Source organism: Haliotis cracherodii, unplaced genomic scaffold (genome assembly GCF_022045235.1).
Source record: "Haliotis cracherodii isolate W230 unplaced genomic scaffold, xgHalCrac1.p SCAF_8, whole genome shotgun sequence".
Lineage (NCBI taxonomy): Eukaryota > Metazoa > Mollusca > Gastropoda > Lepetellida > Haliotidae > Haliotis > Haliotis cracherodii.
Window position 1 is genome coordinate 51,838,526 of NW_027266341.1, and position 20,965 is coordinate 51,859,490.

Sequence of the window (20,965 nt, forward strand, 5' to 3'; positions counted from 1 at the left end):
TTTGCCATCACACTTTCTTGTGGAAGTATCGTGGTATTTTTGAGTCCTATAAAGCTCTCGAACCCACACAACACCAGTTTGCAGGGACTAGATGAATAGCGTTTTTAAATATTTAACTTAAATACCCACATGTATAAAAACTAATGGGTAACAGAAATTTGATTACCCAGATAGAATTAAAATGCATGGGTAAAATACCCACAACACCAAAAGCTTATCTGGACCTCTGGAGTACCAGGATATCTTGATAGTATCTATACCATTCAAGCCTGTTGCTGGTGTGCAGGTGTTGCGGTTCTCTAGGCTGTTCAAGCCTGTGCACACACCCCACGTGTGGAAGAGGAAGAGGAAGAAGAGGGAGGATGACTCTAAAGACTCCAAGGAAGACCAGAAAGGGGATGAGGATCAGAAGGATGACAGAGACGATGATCCTTACCATGTGCCAGATGGAGGACACTCTGATGTACACATGGACAGACCAGCGTTCAGGGACCGGGTGTTTGAGGACGAAGAGGATGTTTACATCACCCCCAACCTCGGCCGCGAACCCAAACCAGAGGAGGTTGAGTCTGATGATGAGGTAAGTACAAGATGTGCACAGGTCTGTGTTTGAATGATGTGGCTTTTGTATCTGACAAGGCGGTGAGGTGAGGTGAAATGGGGTTAAGCGTCACGTCCAAGATTATTGCACTTATATAGAGACGTGCATGCACGTGTGTGTGTGTGTGGCTGCTTGTACTAGTCCGGACTGATGCCGATATATAGGCTCAGTCACTTAAGGTGCCACAATTTCCTGTGCAGAGTTGCATTCCATTGCTCATCAGAAACCTGTAATTCTTGCGAATCCTCTACCTCTATTACATCATTGCCAAATTCCTGTATTTTTTGGCTGCATTCACACTATAACGACATCTTCTGATTTTCAACAGAAGTCTCTTCACTGTCAACTACACACAAGTAGTTGTCACTGCATTAGCACCAATCAGCATACAGCCCTTCACATGCAAAGTCTTGGAAAATCCTTACTTCTATCCTGTGTTTGCTCAGGTGAACATCAACTTTTCTGTCTCGTTTCTGTAGCACTTGTGTGTTTAGTCACACCTTGCCCAGCTCTATTCAGTTGTTAGTTGCTTTACATTGTTTTCAACTAATTAAGGAGTCTTCTCAGTAAGTGATTAATTGGCTGGTAACCATGACAGTATTAACTTGTGTTTTTGTGTGTGAGTCCGTTCCCCAGTCGACATGGTGTCTGGGCCTCTCCCTCTTCTTGCAAATCATGTGGGCATTTAATGATTACTGGAGACCCTATTCCTTCCTATCGTAAGTGTAGGGACATTCTTTGTCTGGAAGACAAGCATTGTGCGCCTCCCTCTCACAGCCCGCTTTCAATAAGTTGACAGAATCCATAAAAAAAACAAGAGGAAGTAGCGGCTAAGAAAACTGTAGAAGTCATCATGGCCCTTGCCTCCACCCCATCAGCTCCACCTGTACTGTCTCCTCAACCTTCGGGGGCGGTCGGGTAGCCTAGTGGTCAAAGCGTTTGCTCGCCACGCCGAAGACCCGGGTTCGATCCCCGACATGGGTACAATGTGTGAGGCCCATTTCTGGTGTCCCCCGCTGTGATATTGCTGGAGTATTGCTAAAAGCGACGTAAAACCATACTCACTCACATCGTCACGATATGGCTGCAATATTGCCGATGTGATGTTAAATATGAACTCACTCACTCATACTCACTCACTCACTCCTAAACCTACGACACATCAGACTCCTGTCTCACCTTATCTTACCCCAGCCTTCTCCATAAACGTGTTGGAAGAATTCTTCGTAAAACAGAAGACTGTCTATTTGTCTGTTTCATGTTGTTTTCATGTCCTCTTGAGGTGATTTGATCGTTGGTAATACCTTTAGGATTTGGCAATAACTATTAATGGATGGAATCACAAGAACTTTACATTCTACTTCTAACTACACTGCAAGTCCACTAGAGACAGGGACATCTATCTCTCTGGTGCATTTGTGGCAAAGATGCAGTTGAGGTAGACATTTAAGAACAGTAGATATTGCTAATAATTTTAAGGATACTACATCTATTGAATCAGAAGTACTCTCCCTCCCCCTTGCCAGCTGAAGAGCTGTATGCTGATTGGTGCTAATGCGTTAACAACTAGTTGTGTGTAGTTGACAGTGAAGAGGACTTCTGTTGAAAATCTGAAGAGTTAGTTATTGTGTGGTTGCAGCCAAATACAGGAATTTGGCAGTGATGTCATAGAGGTAGTATTCTTAGAATTATTAACAATGATAGTTAATGTACCTGTTATCTAAGTGCTCGATGTCTAAGACCTGTATCACAACAGGTTTTCATTCCACATTAAGCTGACACGCAGTGATATAACTGGAATACTGTTCAAAGCGGCGTTAAACCCTACTTACTCACCATCGTATCTGACAAGGTGGATTTAGGGTTTTGTGGTTTGTTTTCTCATCTTGAAAAAATACTTTGGAAAATTTTTTAATTAGCCTTATTTTGAATTATTCATTTTAAGCATATGTAATATGAATTCCACATTTAATACAAGTTTGCAAATATCAACTTGGTCGTAGACTACTGGAAACTGGTCATTTTGAAGTGTTCTTTTTTATTTCACTGGTACATTTTTAGTGATTTTCTTTAAGATCGTCGCTTTTTAGACATGTTAGAATTGAAATATACGCTTTTGCCAAAAAGGCCATAAAGACAGTCCATGTGAGAATGTGTTTCTGCAGGAGAAGATGCTGAAGCCTATGGAACAGATCATTTCCAAGTCCACCCAGGACGGAACCACAGACTTGGAGCAGAAGATGGAGGTGGCGCCATGGCGGTACGGCCCCGCCCAGCTGTGGTACGACCGTCTCGAAGTGGACGAATCAGGAGAAGGATTTGACTATGGGTTTAAGTTGAAGCAGGTGACTATTCTTCAGGAAAATCCTGTTTGTCCTTATTCTGTCATTTATTGTATATTTTCTGATAAGTAATGAAAGGGTGATATGAGTGCATATGCAACCTGATGCTTCCGACCCTAATGGTTTTTCACTATTAATTAACTTGATAAAGGCAACTATGCTTGTCATAAGAGGCGACTAACAGGATTGGGTGGTCAGGCTTGCTGACTTGGTAGATGAATGTCATCGATCCCAATTGCGTGGCTCGAAGCGCATGATGTCAATCAGTGGATTGTCTGGTCCAGACTCGATTAATTACAGACCGCTGTCATATAGCTGGAATATTGCTGAGTGCGGCGTTAAACAACAAACAAACAAATTAACTTGATTGACATTTACTCCACCGTCATCTCGATCGCAAGTTACCTAATTGCATTGGAACTCATATAACCAACATTATCGTCTTGGACAAGGAACATTTTGATGGCTCCATTAGGCAGTGCAAGGATTTGGTAACACTAAATGATTACACTATGTGCAGTGCATCGAGTTAACAAATGTTGGACATGCGGAGACCATTATGCTTAACTTGACAACATCATGTCAAAGTACCTTTCCATCTTACATATGTCCAATTGCAACCCATCTTCCCTAGGCAAGAGAGTTAACTGACTATAAAAGTCCAGTTTCCACCCTTGCCGAACTAGGCTGGAATTCCTGGGATTGATGGTAACGCCACCAGTGGCTCTTATGAGTTATGTCCCTTCTAAGCCTCTCCTATGGACCAATCCGATTCCATTACTTGCATTTGTTTCAAACAAAATGGCGGCGCCCTGTCAAGACGATCTGATAGATAATCAAGATCTATAATGTGATAAAACGGGTCTTACGTCGTAAAGTGCATCAGATCACGCGAGCACCTTGATTGCAAACATGAAAAGGTTAGGAAAATATCTGTTGTCAACGAGTTGGCGATGCAAATGTTTTGCAAATCCTGCAATCGACCGAAATCTGCATGACAGTTTACGAACCGGATTTCAATTTCGTTGCGCAATTTTGATTGGACTTTGTATAGACTCGTTAGTCCAGCCAAAATGTAACTCCATAATACCAGCCTGGTTCAGCAAGGGTGGAAACTGGACTTTTATAGTCAGTTAACTCGCTTGCCTCGGGAAGATGATTGCAACCTCAAATCTTAAGTGATGTTTTCAAATCATATTGTACAGTTTTAGAAATTATGGGAAGTCTTTGGAGGTTTGACATTTCTCAGGTATCTTATTGCAACCTAGCGATAGTCATCAATATTCAATATGCTGATGTTACAAGAGTCATGCCACAGATGACATCCTTACCTTGTCAGCTTTGCTGGTGGGGTTAACCTGTTTGGTCATGTGGACAAGGTGTCTGACCTAGGGTCAGAAGGCTTGTGGTTCGCGTTCCATCATAGGATTTGGAAATGCTATCGCCACTGTTTTTGAGTCAAACATTTGGATACACAGAAGAGGAATGAATGAGTTGGTTTATTCCGTAAAGGGGCCACCGGCCCATTATACATGGTACATTGGATTGATCAGTTCACCTGTACAGAGACCTGACTATTACATGAGGGGACTGAGACACAAATCGCCCGCAAGCTACAAACAAGTGGTCAACACTCATCGAAGTGCAGAGAAGGATGCACAAAAGGTGACTGAGGCCGATCATAACCTACGAACACCCCATGGATCGGGTCCCAACACATGTTACACACACTAGCAACAACCAGTCTCACATTGTTACAATGGCATAGTACTACAAAACTGGCACATCTTTAAGAAGAATGTTCCTTTTCTTGAGAGCGAGAAATACATGCTTTGCAAATCTTCTTATAACATAGAGGTTGCAGCTATATAACTGTTTTAGTTTATCAAGATTTGGACATATGTAATGATATTCAGGAAACACATTAGGGAAAAATAGGGTAAACATTGCTATGAAATCCAGTTGGATCAGCTGAAAGACTTGTGATACTGCTAAATTTCCAGCTTGACCAAGAGCCGGAGAAGGAGATGGACCCGCTGGAAATCTTCTCACAGGAGACATTCCTGATGGTGACTCAGGTCCACTGGGAGGACGACATCATCTGGAATGGCGATGACTGCCGGCAGAAAGTGTTACAGTCACACAAGGCGAGGGCTGCTGCTGCTGGATGGATCCCCAGCACCAACAACAGAACTGCTGGACAGTTCATCCAACAAGGTAAGGCCTGCAGGCAAAGAAATAGTTTCATTTTCACCAGTACGCAAATATGTTGTGCTGCAGAGTTGCCATCTGCCTATATAAGCGAAGGTCTGTTCCTCATATCTGACACTTCCATTGTACCCGCTTTACAAACTAAGTTCACCTGTTTAGATTGATAGATTATGTGATGAGAAAGAATAATGTTTTGGTGTGCTCAATTTTTTTCACTGCGGTCACCCTGAAATCCAAGATGGCCACCAATATGGCCACCACTTTTCTACCTAACTTAGTAACTTCACTATATATCCTATTTGTTTATCAAATATGAATCATAAATCACTACTGACCATGAACAGCTGATGTGTAATATATATATATATATTTTGTTTGGGCACCAAATTTAACATTTTAGAACGGAATTACTAGTTCAAAATGGATGCCAAGTTCAAATTAATTATATTCTTTAATACAAAACAGGGTATTTTTTGTATGGATATACCAATCAGAACTTCAATTTGGAATAGGATAATACAAATTAACCACTTTTGGCTCAGTAAATATTCATTAAAGGTATATTAGGTTTCATAAAACTATAAATAATGACCAAAAATATGGAATTCATCTGTCAATAAGGGTGATAAATTAAAAAGCATAGCATCATAAAACTATCTTCTAACGAATACATGCATTCAGTATATTCAATGAATAACATCATTGAACAGTTAAAAAAACAAATAAAAAAACAAAAACATTTAAAGTGGTTATGCTTATAATCACTACTATAAACAGTTGTCTTGCAAGTAGTACAGGAAGTGCTGTCTCAGAGAATGTTGCCAAGGACAAACAGACTCCACTGGAGGACAAAATTTGTTGATTTTTGAAAAATTATCTTCGTGTCGGTAAGTACATTGCTTTGTTATTGTTCACAACAGATTTGTGCATTCAAAAATACAGAAAATAGTCTTCGTATCTCTGTTGAACAAACATCAGCACTTCATAAATAAAATACTTCTTCAAGAGATGGATACTGCAAATGCAGAGATTCTGACATCTCAGAACGATCTTGGCTACCATATGCCGCAGGGAACGGCTCCAAATGTACCTTCTTTGTTTCGTTGGGACAACAATGACTACAAAAACAGAGGTCATTTCTCAGGATCATTACAGGGCCATGATACAACTGGATACATGGCTCAAGCAAGATTACCTGGACATGATGCTAATCGAGAACCTCCTACAGATCAATCAGAGAATCACCCCTGAACTGGACGCAAATCCATATCTGTGTCTGTCTCTAGCATGCATCATCAGCAAAAGACCCGAACCTCCTCGATATAATAATGCTGCACAACTGCTGACTACACTGGATTCAAAAAGTGCAAAAAAAGCTAAGCAGGTCGATTTGGTATGGCAGCTGTCCCGAATGGATTTCAACTTAGGTGAAAACGTGGAACCATCAGAGCAAGCTGTCCCAGGAAGGAAGGGATTTAACAGCGCCACCCAGCCCTCTACACCAATGGAGCCTCACAGAATTGGATACTGCCAAACCATCCACAAACCCCCTGATCATAGTGTGATCTATACGTTTCTGACCAGATCAGTTGAGATGACTGACAAAACAATGGATGATGATCATGGCAGAGGTTCTTGTTCTGTCCAAGTGGTAGTTGATATGGGAATATGGACCAAAGCCATAGAAGTTATCCACAGCAAACAGGATTCTGATCCTAAAATGAACCGAATTGTGTTGCATCAGTGGCCATTTCATACCAGTATGCGGTTCATGGCATGTGCTGGTTTCCTCTTTGGTAGTGCTGGACTGCGTGACATCTTCATTGAGACAGGAATTTTGGCAGGAGGATAAGTTGACAAGGTCCTTCAAGGAGAGCACCGGGAGCGTGGGTTCTTTGCCCACACGCTTGTTGCTGAAGCTTGTGAGAGACTTCGTTTTGCAGCTTTTGTCAAAAACCTTGATCATGGAAGATGTCTTGAAATCTTGAAGTCTGAAATTGATGGTATTCGTCATGATGTCACCTGAGAGACTTGCCACTCTAACAACCTCAGACACCTTCAGATTTGTGTTGTCACTCTACAACTCATACATCTAATCTCTTGGACCATATGGCAAGTTCTGGTCAATGTATCTCGAAATGGTTGGGATACTCTTGCGGCATGTGCGAGCTGCTTGAATAGGTGACTGGAAACTGTAAGTCTACACTCTGAAATTGAAATGCTCCCCTGGTTTATTGCCTGTGGAAGAAATGTATATGGACGATACAAACCTCTCTATCTGCTCATGAAGCTGAACCTTGAAAACACACACACAGATTGCCAAGAGCAGCTTCTTAATGGATCCCTCTTCACCATCCAGAAGAGTAAAAAAAAAATTTGGCAGAGTTCCTGCTGACCAAGAAACTGAAATGGGTGTTAACAGAGATTCTAAGGCTCCAGGAGGTGTAGCAGATATCAGCATGAAACCAGCAGCAACACGGAAAAGGGAGTTTATGAGACGTTGCACTTCTCTGACTGGGGATGAGAAAGACAAACCCTTCATTGCTGATGATGCAGGCAAGATACGGGTCAGTGAAGATGAAGAGAAAGTGCAGCACATCATGAACATAATAACAAAATGGAACAATCCATTTGAAGGTGAAGGACCACTTTGTCACATCTCATCTGGTAGATAAGCCACTGAAGAAGTTGCAAGAGATATGCTTCATGCCCATGATAAATGACAATCTGCGCTTGTGACCTTTATGAAGGAGAGATGAGAAGAAAAATGTTCTTCAACTTCTTCATCAGATGAGGACGTTCCAACGGTGAGTTCAATTCAGACAGAAACTCCTACAGCTCAGGTAAAGAAGAGTTTCTATGATGCATGGCCAAAACTTGGTCTGCAGAACTTTGCCTTAATGACAAAAAAGAAAACAACAGTAAAAAGTCAAACAACAAGACTCAGAAATACTCGAGACAGCTGTGGAGAGAGGTTTTTCAATAGATGAAGTTATGGCATTTCCACTCGGGCCTTTGCCATATTCTCTAGGAACTGCTGAAGGAAAATTGGCTAAGACATCAAAGTCTGTACTCATGCACGAATTAGAAAAGATGACTCAACAAGAAGAGACTCCCTGCCGAAGGACACACCAAGCCATCATTGTAGATGCTATGGCACAGATTCAGCAATTGAAACTTGCTAAGATTGCCACATTTGGTGACCTGGCTGAAGCTGTAATGAAACTGATCCTGAGACATGTTTCAACAAGCAGTACTGCATATGTGTATTGGGTAGCAGATTCATATCCAGAAATGTCAATTAAGAATACTGAACATGAGTCTCGCTTGCTGTCTGCAGAAGAAAGCTTTGCAACTACAATAAACAGCCGGGATCAGAAGGTAGATACACAACTTAAAAAAGCTCTACGAGATGGTCAATTCAAAGAATCTTTGACACAGTTTTTAGTTGAAGAATGGAAGAGTCACAAGTATGCATCCATAATTGGCGATCATACTCTGTTTGCAACAACAGCAAATAAATGTCATGGCTTCAGTGTGTCCTCTGGACGGATGGAATGCCAGGAAATTCCAGAGTTGATATACAGGATGGAAGAAGCTGATCAGATGCTTATTCTTCACGCACACTATGCATCACATCAAACTCCCGAACCTGATGTTGTTATCATTCACTAACCGGACACAGATGTCATGGTGTTAGCAACAGCTGCGTGTGGACTGGAATGGATCAAAACGAAGTGCCTTTTCTTCACTGGTTCTGGATCCAAATCACGTTATCTGGATCTTAAAAGAGTTGGAAGGACTCTTGGAGAAGATGCATGTGAAGGTCTTATAGGAGCTCATCCTTTCACTGGTTGCGACTGTACCAGTGCCTTCAAGGGACGAGGAAAAATGGGCATACTCTGGCTTCTTGAAAATGATGCAATCTTCTGCAATGCAATGGCTTCACTTGGAAAAAGCTCAGAAGTAACTGACGATCTATTGAAATCGTGTGAAGCAGCAACTTGCATCTTCTACAGCTTCAATTCCAGAACCAAACATCTGAATCCGGTTTTGACATACAGTGTAAATACACTGCAGACAATCATGTTTGGATCAGGTACATCAGATCCAGAGAAACTGCCTTCATGCCAGAATGTTCTGAGAAAGAAAGTAACGCTGTACTAACGCTAATTACCAAGCATTCCTCTCCAGAAATTGTCTGAAACAGGACCAGCAACCACCTTCTCCAAATGGACATGGATGGTTTGTGGCAGATAAAAAGTTGGAAATTAAATGGATGGATGTACAACCAGCACCGTCATCAGTCCTAGCAATGACCTGCTGCAGCTGCAAAACTGATTGCCGAACAAAGAGGTGTGGATGTGTAAAGAACAGTCTGAAATTTACAGGACTGTGTTCTTGTGTCTCAGGATGCCAGAACAAGTCAAGAAACACTGGTGCTGAAGTGGACATACTTCCTTCAGAAGATTCTTCAGTTGAAATACCTGATGGCGATATCCATGATTCAGACATGGAGTCAAACTCATCTTCAGACGCAGACAGTGATATCTGAATCAACTTTGTCGAATGAAAATGATGTATCTGAATGCATTAAAGCTCTTCAAACATCATTTATTGAATCAAATACAGTACTAGTGAGTGTGAAACATTTTGACATCATGAAAATAGACTTTGATTTAAAAACAATTTTCCTTTGAGTTTGAGTCTAATCTCAGATATGTAAATATGTTGCATTTTTTTCTACAAAATTCATTATTTAACATTATAAAAGTACTATTTTTGCAAAATTCTTAATTATTTTGCATTAAAAATGTATATGTGCACCTATAAATGCATTTCTGATTTTGAAAAAGCTGACTTGTTATTGTTTTGACAGAGTAATGAGCGCATTGAGAAATTTTCCCACTTTGGCGGCCATCTTGGACGCCATTTTGGATTTCGGGGTGACTGCAGTAAATTTTTACGAGCACACCAAGAAATAATGTTAGGTAATGGTTTAAGCAGGCTAAAAAACATGGTGAACATAGTTTGTAAGATGGGTACAATGGCACCAAAAAACTAAGCATGCTATGGGAATCAGACCTTCGATTAATAGGTAAAAGTGGTTATCCACAAGGAAATGTCAGTTGTCATTCGTGAATATGACTGATGTTTTAGTTTTGAAGCCTGAGTGGGTGAGTGGGTGGACAGCTGTGAGTGGGTGGGGTATGGGGGTTGTGGTTGGTTGGTTGGGTGGGTAAGTGAGTGAGTGGACAGCTGTGAGTTAGTGGGTGGGGTATGGGGGTTGTGGTTGGGGGGTGGGGGGGGGGTAAGTGAGTGAGTGGGTGAGTGGACAGCCGTGAGTGAGTGGGTGGGTTATGGGGGTTGTGGTTGGTTGTTGGGTGGGTAGGTAAGTGAGCGAGTGAGTGAGTCAGTGGACAGCAATGAGTGAGTGAGTGGGTGGGCTGTTGGGGTTGTGGTTGGTGATTGAATTTTGAGTGAGTTTGTAGCCATATCAGCAATATCTCAGCTATTCTCAGATGCAGTCTGTAGTGTTGCTGAGACCAAGGATCATAATCATGATGAATTTGGGATACGAATCAAGCAGTGGATCCTGGCGCAGCAAAGGGATGAAACCCTGAACAATGAATCATGGCGCCTCTGACCACTGGCAACCCATTTGCCTGACAAGTTCTGAATGATTCTCTGTCTCCAATATTCTGAAACTCAAATGTATCTTTACTTTTATCTATTCAAGAAGTGACAAGTACTTCAGTATACTTGATTTGAGATTCAGATCATTTTGGTTGGTTGGTTGATTGGTTTGTTGTTTAACGCTGCACTCAGCAATATTCCAGCTATATGACGGCGGTCTGTAAATAATCGAGTCTGGACCAGACAATCCAGTGATTAATATCACAAACGTTGATCCACGCAATTGAGATCAATGACATGCATCAACCGAGTCAGCGAGTCTGACCACCCGATCCCGTAAGTCGCCTTTTACGACAAGCATGGGTTGCTGAAGACCTATTCTACCCCAGATCTTCAGGGGTCCGGATCTTTTTGGTACATGTGACTAGTAAAATGCATCAGTACTCATCTTGTCTTTTCAGCTCGGGGTCTGACTACTTCTCTTATTCAGAAGCCAGGTTCAAGTGTTTCAACCAAACTGTTCCCAGGACAGAAAGGTAACACTGTTTTCCCCACATAGTTTAAGTTTTAATTCAATTCATAAAAGAAAAGTATAAAAAGTTTAAAGTTTAAAACCCCAAAAGACAGTCTGGCAGGTGATCCATAAGGGTTGCCTGCTCATCTTCAAAGTTACCTGCCCACATTCAGACTTATTAAGTGTTGAAAAATCACGACAAGACACTGAGAGACAAATCAGTTGAAATAATGCTAACAAATTACTTGAGAATCTACAAGGAAATATAATAAAACTGATAGAAACTGTGTAAGTAGTCTTAAAATTATCAGCCAGACAGGCAGGCAGTTGAAGGAAAATCTCATGCAGCCCGACAGAAAAGTTACCAGCCACGGGCTGAAGGCCAGGGAGTTATTTCGGACACTGATTGTGTCTACTATTATTACCTGAGCTTACAATACTCAACAGAATTTTACTAGACCCAGGTTTTGGTCAGCATCATGTCCGCTTTTATCATGTCACATTTGCTGTTTCTTGACACAACTGGTTAACTTTGATGATGTAATTACAGGGCCTCCATCCAAAGTATTGTACATTGTTCTGTTGCTAATAATGACTGCTGTACCTGTAGCCTGGAGGTTGTAAGTAGAATCACCTCACTCTCCACGACCTGTTTCCAGATGGTGAAATCGGAGACAACTCCTGGTACTCCATCTTCCCCATTGAGAACGAGAGTCTAGTTTACTCCAATTGGGAGGACGACATTATCTGGGATGCTGAGGTGAGAGATCTGACAGTGTTGATGCGGAAACAACTCTCCACTTGACTTTGCTGAGATGTTTGGGAGAATAGGTCCCAGTGCCTGAAGGGTATCTTGTGAAGCGCCTCAACGGGATTGGGTGATCATTATGGCTGCTGTGTATGAGTGAATGAATGACCACTAAGAGGCAATTTATCAGGGGATTGGTCGATCATTATGGCTGCTATGTGTGAGAGAAGCAAATGACCACTAAGAGGCAATTTAACAGGGGATTGGGTGATCATTATGGCTGCTGTGGTTGAGTGAATGAATGACCACTAAATGGTGTCAACTAGGGCTGGGATGAGTCCAAAATTACTCCCCGGGTACCCGACCCCCCTATTACCCAACCCTAACCGGATACCCACTGTAGGTCTCATGAGTTGGGTACAAAATGTCCGATTGAGAATTGTTTTGCAGGAGCCCTGGCTATATGCATCTGATCACACATTCAATGAAGTTGCAGCTTTATCTTAACACAAACATATATATGGCAGAAGGATTGTGTAGTCAGAAAGAGATATAAACATTTAGTGACTTGTTGTGTAACCATGGAGTTTGATTATTGTTGTCATTAAACAATATATCACATGACTCACCACAGGTCCGGGTAGTCCTGTGGGTACCTGGGTCCTACTTAGGACCAACCCGATCCCCAGCACCCGAATTACCCGTCCCAGCCCTTGCCACAACTGATGTAGATTGTTGCTCATGCTTTCAATCACTGGTTTGCATCATCCAGCCTAATGTCTGAATATATCCTGATTATATTGCTGATTTCCGCAGTCAGCAATAACACTCACTCACTCTTATAGATGGTTGTGACATATAATTATTTCTTAGCCTAGTCTAACTCACAATTTACTCAATCACTTCTCTCTTTATATAAACAACAATGCACAAAGTATTTTTTTTTCACATAATTTGCACCAATTTGGTATGCTAATTATTAGAATATGTATAGTCTTGATGGTACATGTTTATTCCAGTGCATGGACAAAATACCCACCCCTCCAGTGCTGACCCTCGACCCCAATGACGAGAACATCATTCTGGAGATCCCGGCAGACAGGGACTCAACGACAGAGAGCGAGCCTGCCAAGAAAGAGAAGGTTTGGAACTATATCATTTTGAGTCAGACACGAGACTCGTGTACATACGCTTGTGGGGCGCACGGGTGGCCCAGTCGTCTAAGGCGTCGCGATTCGCTGTGCAGAGTTGTGTCCCTTGGGCACTCCAGAAACCTATGATTGTGGGTCCGAATCCTGGTTCGCCCTGATTATGTTTATGGGTTTGTCAGCACCATACCCATGCTCGTGGGTTTCACCGAAGTGATAAACGTATGAGACCTGCATCACTTGGGGCTTTCCTCCCACATTAAGCTGACACGCCGTGATATAACTGGAATACTGTTAAAAGCGGCGCTAAACCCAACTCACTCACTCACTCACATATGCTTGTGACCTGTGAGGGTTCTGAGTTACAATTAGTACCCAGCAAACCTATGATGGTTAAATCCCCTGGCCACACCAAGACAAAAAAATGTTAAAAAATGGTACTTGTTATTCTGCCATGTGCTGGCATCATGGGGATAAATGGGGTGGTAGGGTAGTCTTGTGGTTGAAGCGCTTGCTTGTCATGCCGAAGACCCAGGTTCTATTCCCAACATTGGTACAATGTGTGAAGTCCATTTCTGGTGTTCCCCGCAGTGATATTGCTGGAATAATAATTAGCGTAAAACCTAAACTCACTCATTCACTCCATATAAAAGTATTGCAGCTAAATTGAAGAAATCCAGAGTTGCTTAAGATTAAGACATGACTATACACTGTTTCAAGGCATTCAGGAAAAATACCAAACTCATGGAGGTCTCTCACAGATTCTCAAGGTCCCTGGGCTAGAACTGGTTCCCAGGAACCTTTACTGTTTGTACAAGATTACTAAGTGTATCAGGTCGTCAGGCTAGGGGGCGGTGGGGTAGCTAAGTGGTTAAAGCATTTGCTCATCACGTGAAGACCCGGGTTCGATTCTCCACATGGGTACAATGTGTGAAGCCTATTTCTGGTGTCCCCTGCTGTGATATTGCTGGAATACTGCTAAAAGCGGCGTGAAACCATTCTCACTCACGTCAACCTAGATGACCTTCTTTTGCAGGTCATAGTGATCGGACAGCTGTGAACATTGCTCATAATGTCAATCACTGCTTTGTCTTTTCCAGAACATTGCTTAGTGTGACTTAAAACCACAAACTTATGCCATACATGTTGGCCGTAATTTAAAATGATTTGAACTGTTATTAACGAGATACGGTGTGACACTTCCAGGCAGAGACGAAGAAGTCCAAGATATTGTTGGGGAAAGCCGGCATCATTAAGGAGGAACCAGAGGAAAAGGAGGAGGTAAGGAGCGAGGCAAATTATGGATTTGATTTGTCTTCTGGATAACAATGTTTGTAGCTAACTGACATGATTAGCTCTGGTAAAACAGTGATTGGTGAGGGGATGTAGTATTTGAAATGTATCAACTTTGTAAATATGTAGTCAGTCAGCTGTGTGTGGGACGGTCGGGTAGCCTAGTGGTTATAACGGTCGTCCTCACACGGAAGGTCGAGGTTCGATTCCAGTCATGGGTACAATGTTTGAAGCCCATTTCTGGTGTCCCTCGCTGTGATATTGCTGGAATATTGCTAAAAGCGGCGTAAAACCATTCTCACTCACTGTCAGTGTTCTGTTTTCTTGTGAATCAGGAGGAACAGACAATCCAGCGCAAGGATCCGTTCAACTTGTCAAATGACGAGTACTACAACCCGAAGGTGATGGACAACTCTCTTCGGTCTACCCTGGGCAGCAGCCTTATACAGGTCAGTGTGGATTTCCTACTGGTTGGTGGACATGTTGAATGCCTTCTGGTCAGTGTACATGTTGATTTCCTGATTTAACCAGTACAGGTACAACGTGATTCCTTATTGTAAAAGTGTTCAGAACACAGATTCATGATTTTACCTTAACCTGACTAATTGCTTATTTCAGTCTTTTCCTAAAAATAGTGGAAACTTCTTGAACAGTGTTCCCAGAGAACAGAAAAAACAGCTCACTCGAACACACCCCTTGTGCCATGCATTTAGTTTTAGTCAGGATAAGCAGAAATATGTTTTACCCTAAATTTTACATTTTTCTGGTTTCTACATGTTTTGTCTGTGAGCAATTTTTCAGCAACATTAACGTGTAATTTATGCAGCATAAGCATGATAAAGTTATTGTTGTAAAGATGTTTCAATCCCTGACTCACCCCTGTTGTGATGGTTTCAGCACTCCACTCCTGCTGTTGAGCTGCGGCAGCCCTTCTTCCTCACTTATCTCAATGCCAACAAGATGCGCAGCTTCCACCGACCACAGCTGAAGCGGTACTCTCACGGCGCCGTCACGGAGGCAGGCTTCCATCCTGTACACCCTCTACTGAAGCAGATCAGGAGGAAGGCCAAGGTATGGATGTTGGCATATATTCATGACGTCTGTCAGCTAGAATTGTGTGTTTCATGTGGTCTGTCAGCTAGTGTTGTGTGTTTCATGTGGTCTGTCAGCTAGTGTTGTGTGTTCCATGTGATCTGTCAGCTAGTGTTGTGGGTTCCATGTGATCTGTCAGCTAGTGTTGTGGGTTCCATGTGGTCTGTCAACTAGTGTTGTGTGTTCCGTGTGGTCTGCCAGCTAGTGTTGTGTGTTTCATGTGGTCTGTCAGCTAGTGTTGTGGGTTCCATGTGGTCTGTCAGCTAGTGTTGTGGGTTCCATGTGGTCTGTCAGCTAGTATTGTGTGTTTCATGTGGTCTGTCAGCTAGTGTTGTGGGTTCCATGTGGTCTGTCAGCTAGTGTTGTGTGTTCCATGTGGTCTGTCAGCTAGTGTTGTGTGTTCCATGTGGTCTGTCAGCTAGTGTTGTGGGTTTCATGTGGTCTGTCAGCTAGAATTGTGTGTTTCATGTGGTCTGTCAGCTAGTGTTGTGTGTTTCATGTGGTCTGCCGGCTAGTGTTGTGTGTTCCATGTGATCTGTCAGCTAGTGTTGTGTGTTTCATGTGGTCTGTCAGCTAGTGTTGTGTGTTCCATGTGGTCTGCCAGCTAGTGTTGTGGGTTCCATGTGGTCTGCGATTTTGTGTTGTGTGTTCCATGTGGACTGTCAGCTAGTGTTGTAGTGAGTGAGTAAATATGGTTTTATGCCGCTTTTAGCAATATTCCAGCAATGTCACGGCGGAGGACACCAGAAATGGGCTTCACATGTGAAATGTGTGAAGCCCTTTTCTGGTGTCCTCTGCTTTGCTATTGCTGGAATAATGCGGAAAGTGGTGTGAAACCCAACTCACTCACTGATGTTCTCGTTTAGTTCATGTTTGTGTTTTTATATATAAATATATAATACATAAAGGTACTCAAACAAACAGCTATTATAACAGTAAGCTTGTGTATTTGTTGCCAACCTGAGCATTCATTGATTCTGTGTCCTCAGATTCGAGAACAAGAGCGTGCAGCATTTGGAGGTGGCGAGATGTTCTTCATGAGAACCAATGCAGACTTGACTGGCATGGACGGAGACTTGATTCTAGCAGAGTATGCTGAGGAGTACCCTCCCCTGATGATGCAAGTTGGCATGGCAACCAAAATAAAGAATTACTACAAGAGGGTGAGATATTAGTTTGCAGAATGAAAAGAACAATGTTTTTTGTGGACAAATGAGCTTGTTATCATGGTTATAAAACCAAGTGATGAAGAGTTTGTCATACATCATGTAATTTTCGAAACACATTCTCAGAGGTGTTTTAGAATTTAGATGACAGTGGATGAATGAAGCATTACAAAAATGTTTCTAGCTTGACCAGTTCTTTAATTGTTGGCTACTGAGCTCCAATATTTGATTAAATTTTCTATTAAATGCATAGAAAACGCAAAATCAACCAACTTTCAACTTTTTCTGGAAGTTTAAGGGGATAAGAGCAAATTGGTTTCCCTGACGATTAGGAAGTATTATTGTGGAACAACATCTTGGCTTTATCATGTTGATAATGCCTCTGTGGTGTAGTGGATAGAGAGTCTGCCCAGAGAGAGGAAGGTTGGTGGTTTAATGCCTGGCACTCGGCAACAAGGGGAAACAGTAGGGCTGGCTGGCTGTATGCTGTGTCTGAGTCGGGTGTCAATGTTAAACTGCGGCATGGTATCTCGGGGCTAGCACTACAGAACTGGGATTAGACAAGACTTGTAGAAGCAGCCCCACACATGTGCATACACATGCCCGTTGTAAGTGAAATAATTATGAACTCACATTAAATCCCATTTCACCACACGCCAACTCACCTCGCCTCACCTCACCTCACCTCGCCTCAGCTCGCTTTGTCTCATCTTTTGATGTTAAAGGTGTTCAAGGAAGTTATTATTAAGGCTCAGAGATAGCAAAGTAATGATGTTTTATCACTCTTTAAGTTTATAAGTGGGTTAGGGTTATATGTAAGTATATGAGAGTAGACATAACTGTCTATGTATTTGTGTTGCAGAAACCAGGCAAGGATTCTAACCCCCCTCAGTTCCCGTTCGGAGAACTGGCTTATGCCCACACCTCCCCGTTCCTGGGGAACATCCAGCCTGGCTCCTGCCTCCAGGCATTCGAGAACAACATGTACCGAGCTCCTATCTACCAACACAAGACCCCGGAAACAGACTTCCTCGTCATCCGAACACGCCAGAAGTAGGTCATGGATGTTTAGCTTAGATCCTTTGCATTTGCATCTCAACTGTTTAATCAGTTGTCGTGAGTGAGTGAGTGAGTGAGTTTGGTTTTACGCCACTTTTAGCAATATTCCAGCAATATCACGGCGGGGGACACCAGAAATGGACTTCACACATTGTACCCATGTCGGGAATCAAACCCGAGTCTTCGGCGTGACGAGCGAACGCTTTAACCACTAGGGTACCCGACCACCCCTTAATCAATTGTCATAGGTCTTGTCATCAATGGTCATGCATGGACAAACTGACTTTTGATGGAAAGACTTACGTTGTGTATTTAGGACTGGTAATTTATTAGGTGGGAGGAAGGGGGGCAGGGACATTAGTCTTAGGACTCTCCCCCTCCCCCCCCCCTCCCCCCATTTTCATGGCGTCCCACAAATATGTGCAACATTTATTCATGACTCCCCCACTATTGAAAATGACCATTGTCTTAATAATGTTCATATTTATATGTTTTATGTTTGAAAAAATAGAACTGTATCACTTTCTTGTGATGCCACCCACCCCATCCTCCACTCCTCAGAGGGACCTGTGAAGATCCAGGGTAGAATAGGTCTTCAGCAACCAATGCTTGCAGTAAAAGGCGACTAGGCTTATCGTAAGAGGCGACTAACGGGATCGGGTGTTCAGGCTCTCTGACTTGATTGATGCATGTCATTGTATCCCAATTGTGTGGATCAATGCTCATGATGTCAATCACTGGATTGTCTGGTCCAGACTCAAACTATTTACAGACTGCCGTCATATAGCTGGAATATTGCTGAGTGTGGCGTTAAACAACAAACAAACAAACAAACAAAAACTCTTTAGAGATGTCATTTTTTCACCAACCCTCCCTTAATCTCACGTCCACCCAGTTTCAATTGTGCAGTGGAAACAGTATCATACGAGCAGACATCTTGAGAAGTTTGAGATGTAATTTCCTAATCCTCCACCTTCCTGCTTCTGCTGCATCTGTAACAACTGTGTATCTATTCTGCAGCTACTATATCCGTGAGGTGGACACTATCTACTGTATAGGGCAGGCAGGGCCTCTCTATGAGGTACCGGGACCAAACTCCAAGCGGGCAAACAACTTCGTCAGAGACTTCCTACAGGTAACTTACATAATGTTGTCATTGCCATGGTAACGATTTTCCCAGGATGACGTGTTAGAATATGTTTCCCCAGCAACCTATGCTGGTCATGAGACAACTAATTAATTGAGTGGTCAGGTTTGGTGACTTGGTTCATAGCATGTCATTGTATTCTGACTGTGTGGATTGGTGCTCATAATATCAATCACTGGACTGCCTGGGCAGGCTGCTGTCATATATGGTGGTGAGTTGGTGCTATCTGCTGATCAGTTCTAACATGATTTCGCCAGAATTAATGTAAATATTTGAATGGCATTTTGAATAAAAGTATTAAAAAGAACACAAATCAGTCAAGATTAAAAGTCCAGATTTACAATGAACTCTTTTATAACCAGGTAGTGTGATGGAAGGAATAAATTGTGTACTTCAGTATGGATTTGTTGACATAGTTTTTCCGATTTTGCGTTGGGGGAAAAAACATGAAAATTCAATATGGCGTGTATCATGAGTACCCCCCTCTTTTTAAAGTGTGCACAACCCTCAAGAATATGAGCGGGGGCACGGGTGGCCCAGTCGTCTAAGGCGCCGCGACTCGCTGTGCAGAGTTGCGTCCCTTGGGCACGCCAGAAACTTATGATTGTGGTTTCAAATCCCGGTTCGCCCCGATTATGTTTCTAGGTTTGTTAGCACCATAGCTTTGCTCGTGGGTTTCACCGAAGTGGTAAACGTCTAAGACCTGCATCACTTCGGGCCTTCCTCCCACATTAAGCTGACACGCCGTGATATAACTGGAATACTGTTAAAAGCAGCGTTAAACCCAACTCACTCACTTACACTCAAGAACATAAGGTAGCTGGAATAAAGTAGCTGTAGTGCAGCTTTTGACAACAAACAAAGGTATTGAAGGTGATAATTATTGTGACTATAGGTGTGTTGTCAAGTTTTTTCAAGACTAGTGACATCACTAATCTTGTTTCTAGGTGTTCATCTACCGTCTGTTCTGGAAAAGTCGAGATGAGCCCCGTAGGATCAAGATGGAGGATATTAAGAAAGCATTCCCTTCCCACTCGGAGAGCAGCATCCGCAAACGTCTCAAACTGTGTGCCGACTTCAAGAGAACCGGTAACTTGACTGCCACGTACTCTTTTTACTAAATCAAAGTAAATGACACTTTTTCTTTTTGTTGTTTCGTCTCAGCCCTAATATCCACAAATTAACTTAGTTCCTTGATGTGAATGAGTTTACAGGGAATCTTCACAGTATTTTACACTTCGGAACTGATGTCAATATTTGTATTTCTACATTTGTTATGCGTTTGTTTAGTCAAAGTCACAGATGACATTTGTGTGAGTACGGCCTTATCTTGTGACAGGTCTGGACTCCAACTGGTGGGTGTTGAAGCCTGACTTCCGCCTGCCGACAGAGGAGGAGATCCGGGCAATGGTGTCTGCAGAACAGTGCTGTGCTTTCTACAGCATGGTCACAGCAGAACAGAGGCTCAAGGTAGACTTGTAACACAACTATTCTATAACAACAAGGAGTATTAAGGATAACAGCTTCTCTTCTATACATGCATGTTTCAGGGCTACCTCTTGCCCCTTCCTTCAGTGATGAAGAAGAAGCAGCCTTGAAATGTTGTGTATTTAAAGAGGTTGCATACAAAAAACAAAAAATTCAAGAAATGGGTAGATTTGGTATCATTTTGTAGGAAAGTATGTCCTGAATCAAATTACGCAATAAAAAACCAAGTCACCTCGGCATTTTTTTAATAAGTGGCGCCATCTAGCGGCACCGGATGATAAAATCATTTTGCCAATAAAATGGTCATTTTAAAGTTTGATTATTAAATGAGTGTTTTTTAATAGACATATTACAGTATTGATATGACACTAAACAGAAAAATGAAAATTCAAGTCAAAACATTTTTAATTTCACACATCATTTGACTTTTAAAAAAGCACATTTTCCCAAAAAAATGATTCATCAGTCAAAAAAGCATTTTACAAAATCAAGATATTTTTCAAACTGGCTTATTTCTAA

General features: G+C 42.2%; 1 protein-coding gene across 1 annotated transcript in view; it reads left to right on the top strand.

The window, feature by feature from the left end:
* Nucleotides 1-20,965, top strand: part of LOC139449689 (transcription initiation factor TFIID subunit 1-like) — a 76,504-nt gene that overhangs the window by 14,407 nt on the left and 41,132 nt on the right. The window contains exons 7-20 of the mRNA XM_071231189.1: nt 287-580; nt 2,767-2,946; nt 4,947-5,160; nt 11,253-11,327; nt 11,965-12,065; nt 13,073-13,195; nt 14,408-14,482; nt 14,830-14,943; nt 15,392-15,565; nt 16,576-16,749; nt 17,615-17,805; nt 18,832-18,946; nt 19,906-20,047; nt 20,298-20,428. Of these exons, the coding sequence (XP_071087290.1) occupies nt 287-580; nt 2,767-2,946; nt 4,947-5,160; nt 11,253-11,327; nt 11,965-12,065; nt 13,073-13,195; nt 14,408-14,482; nt 14,830-14,943; nt 15,392-15,565; nt 16,576-16,749; nt 17,615-17,805; nt 18,832-18,946; nt 19,906-20,047; nt 20,298-20,428 (2,103 nt within the window). The remainder of the gene's footprint in view (nt 1-286; nt 581-2,766; nt 2,947-4,946; nt 5,161-11,252; nt 11,328-11,964; nt 12,066-13,072; nt 13,196-14,407; nt 14,483-14,829; nt 14,944-15,391; nt 15,566-16,575; nt 16,750-17,614; nt 17,806-18,831; nt 18,947-19,905; nt 20,048-20,297; nt 20,429-20,965) is intronic.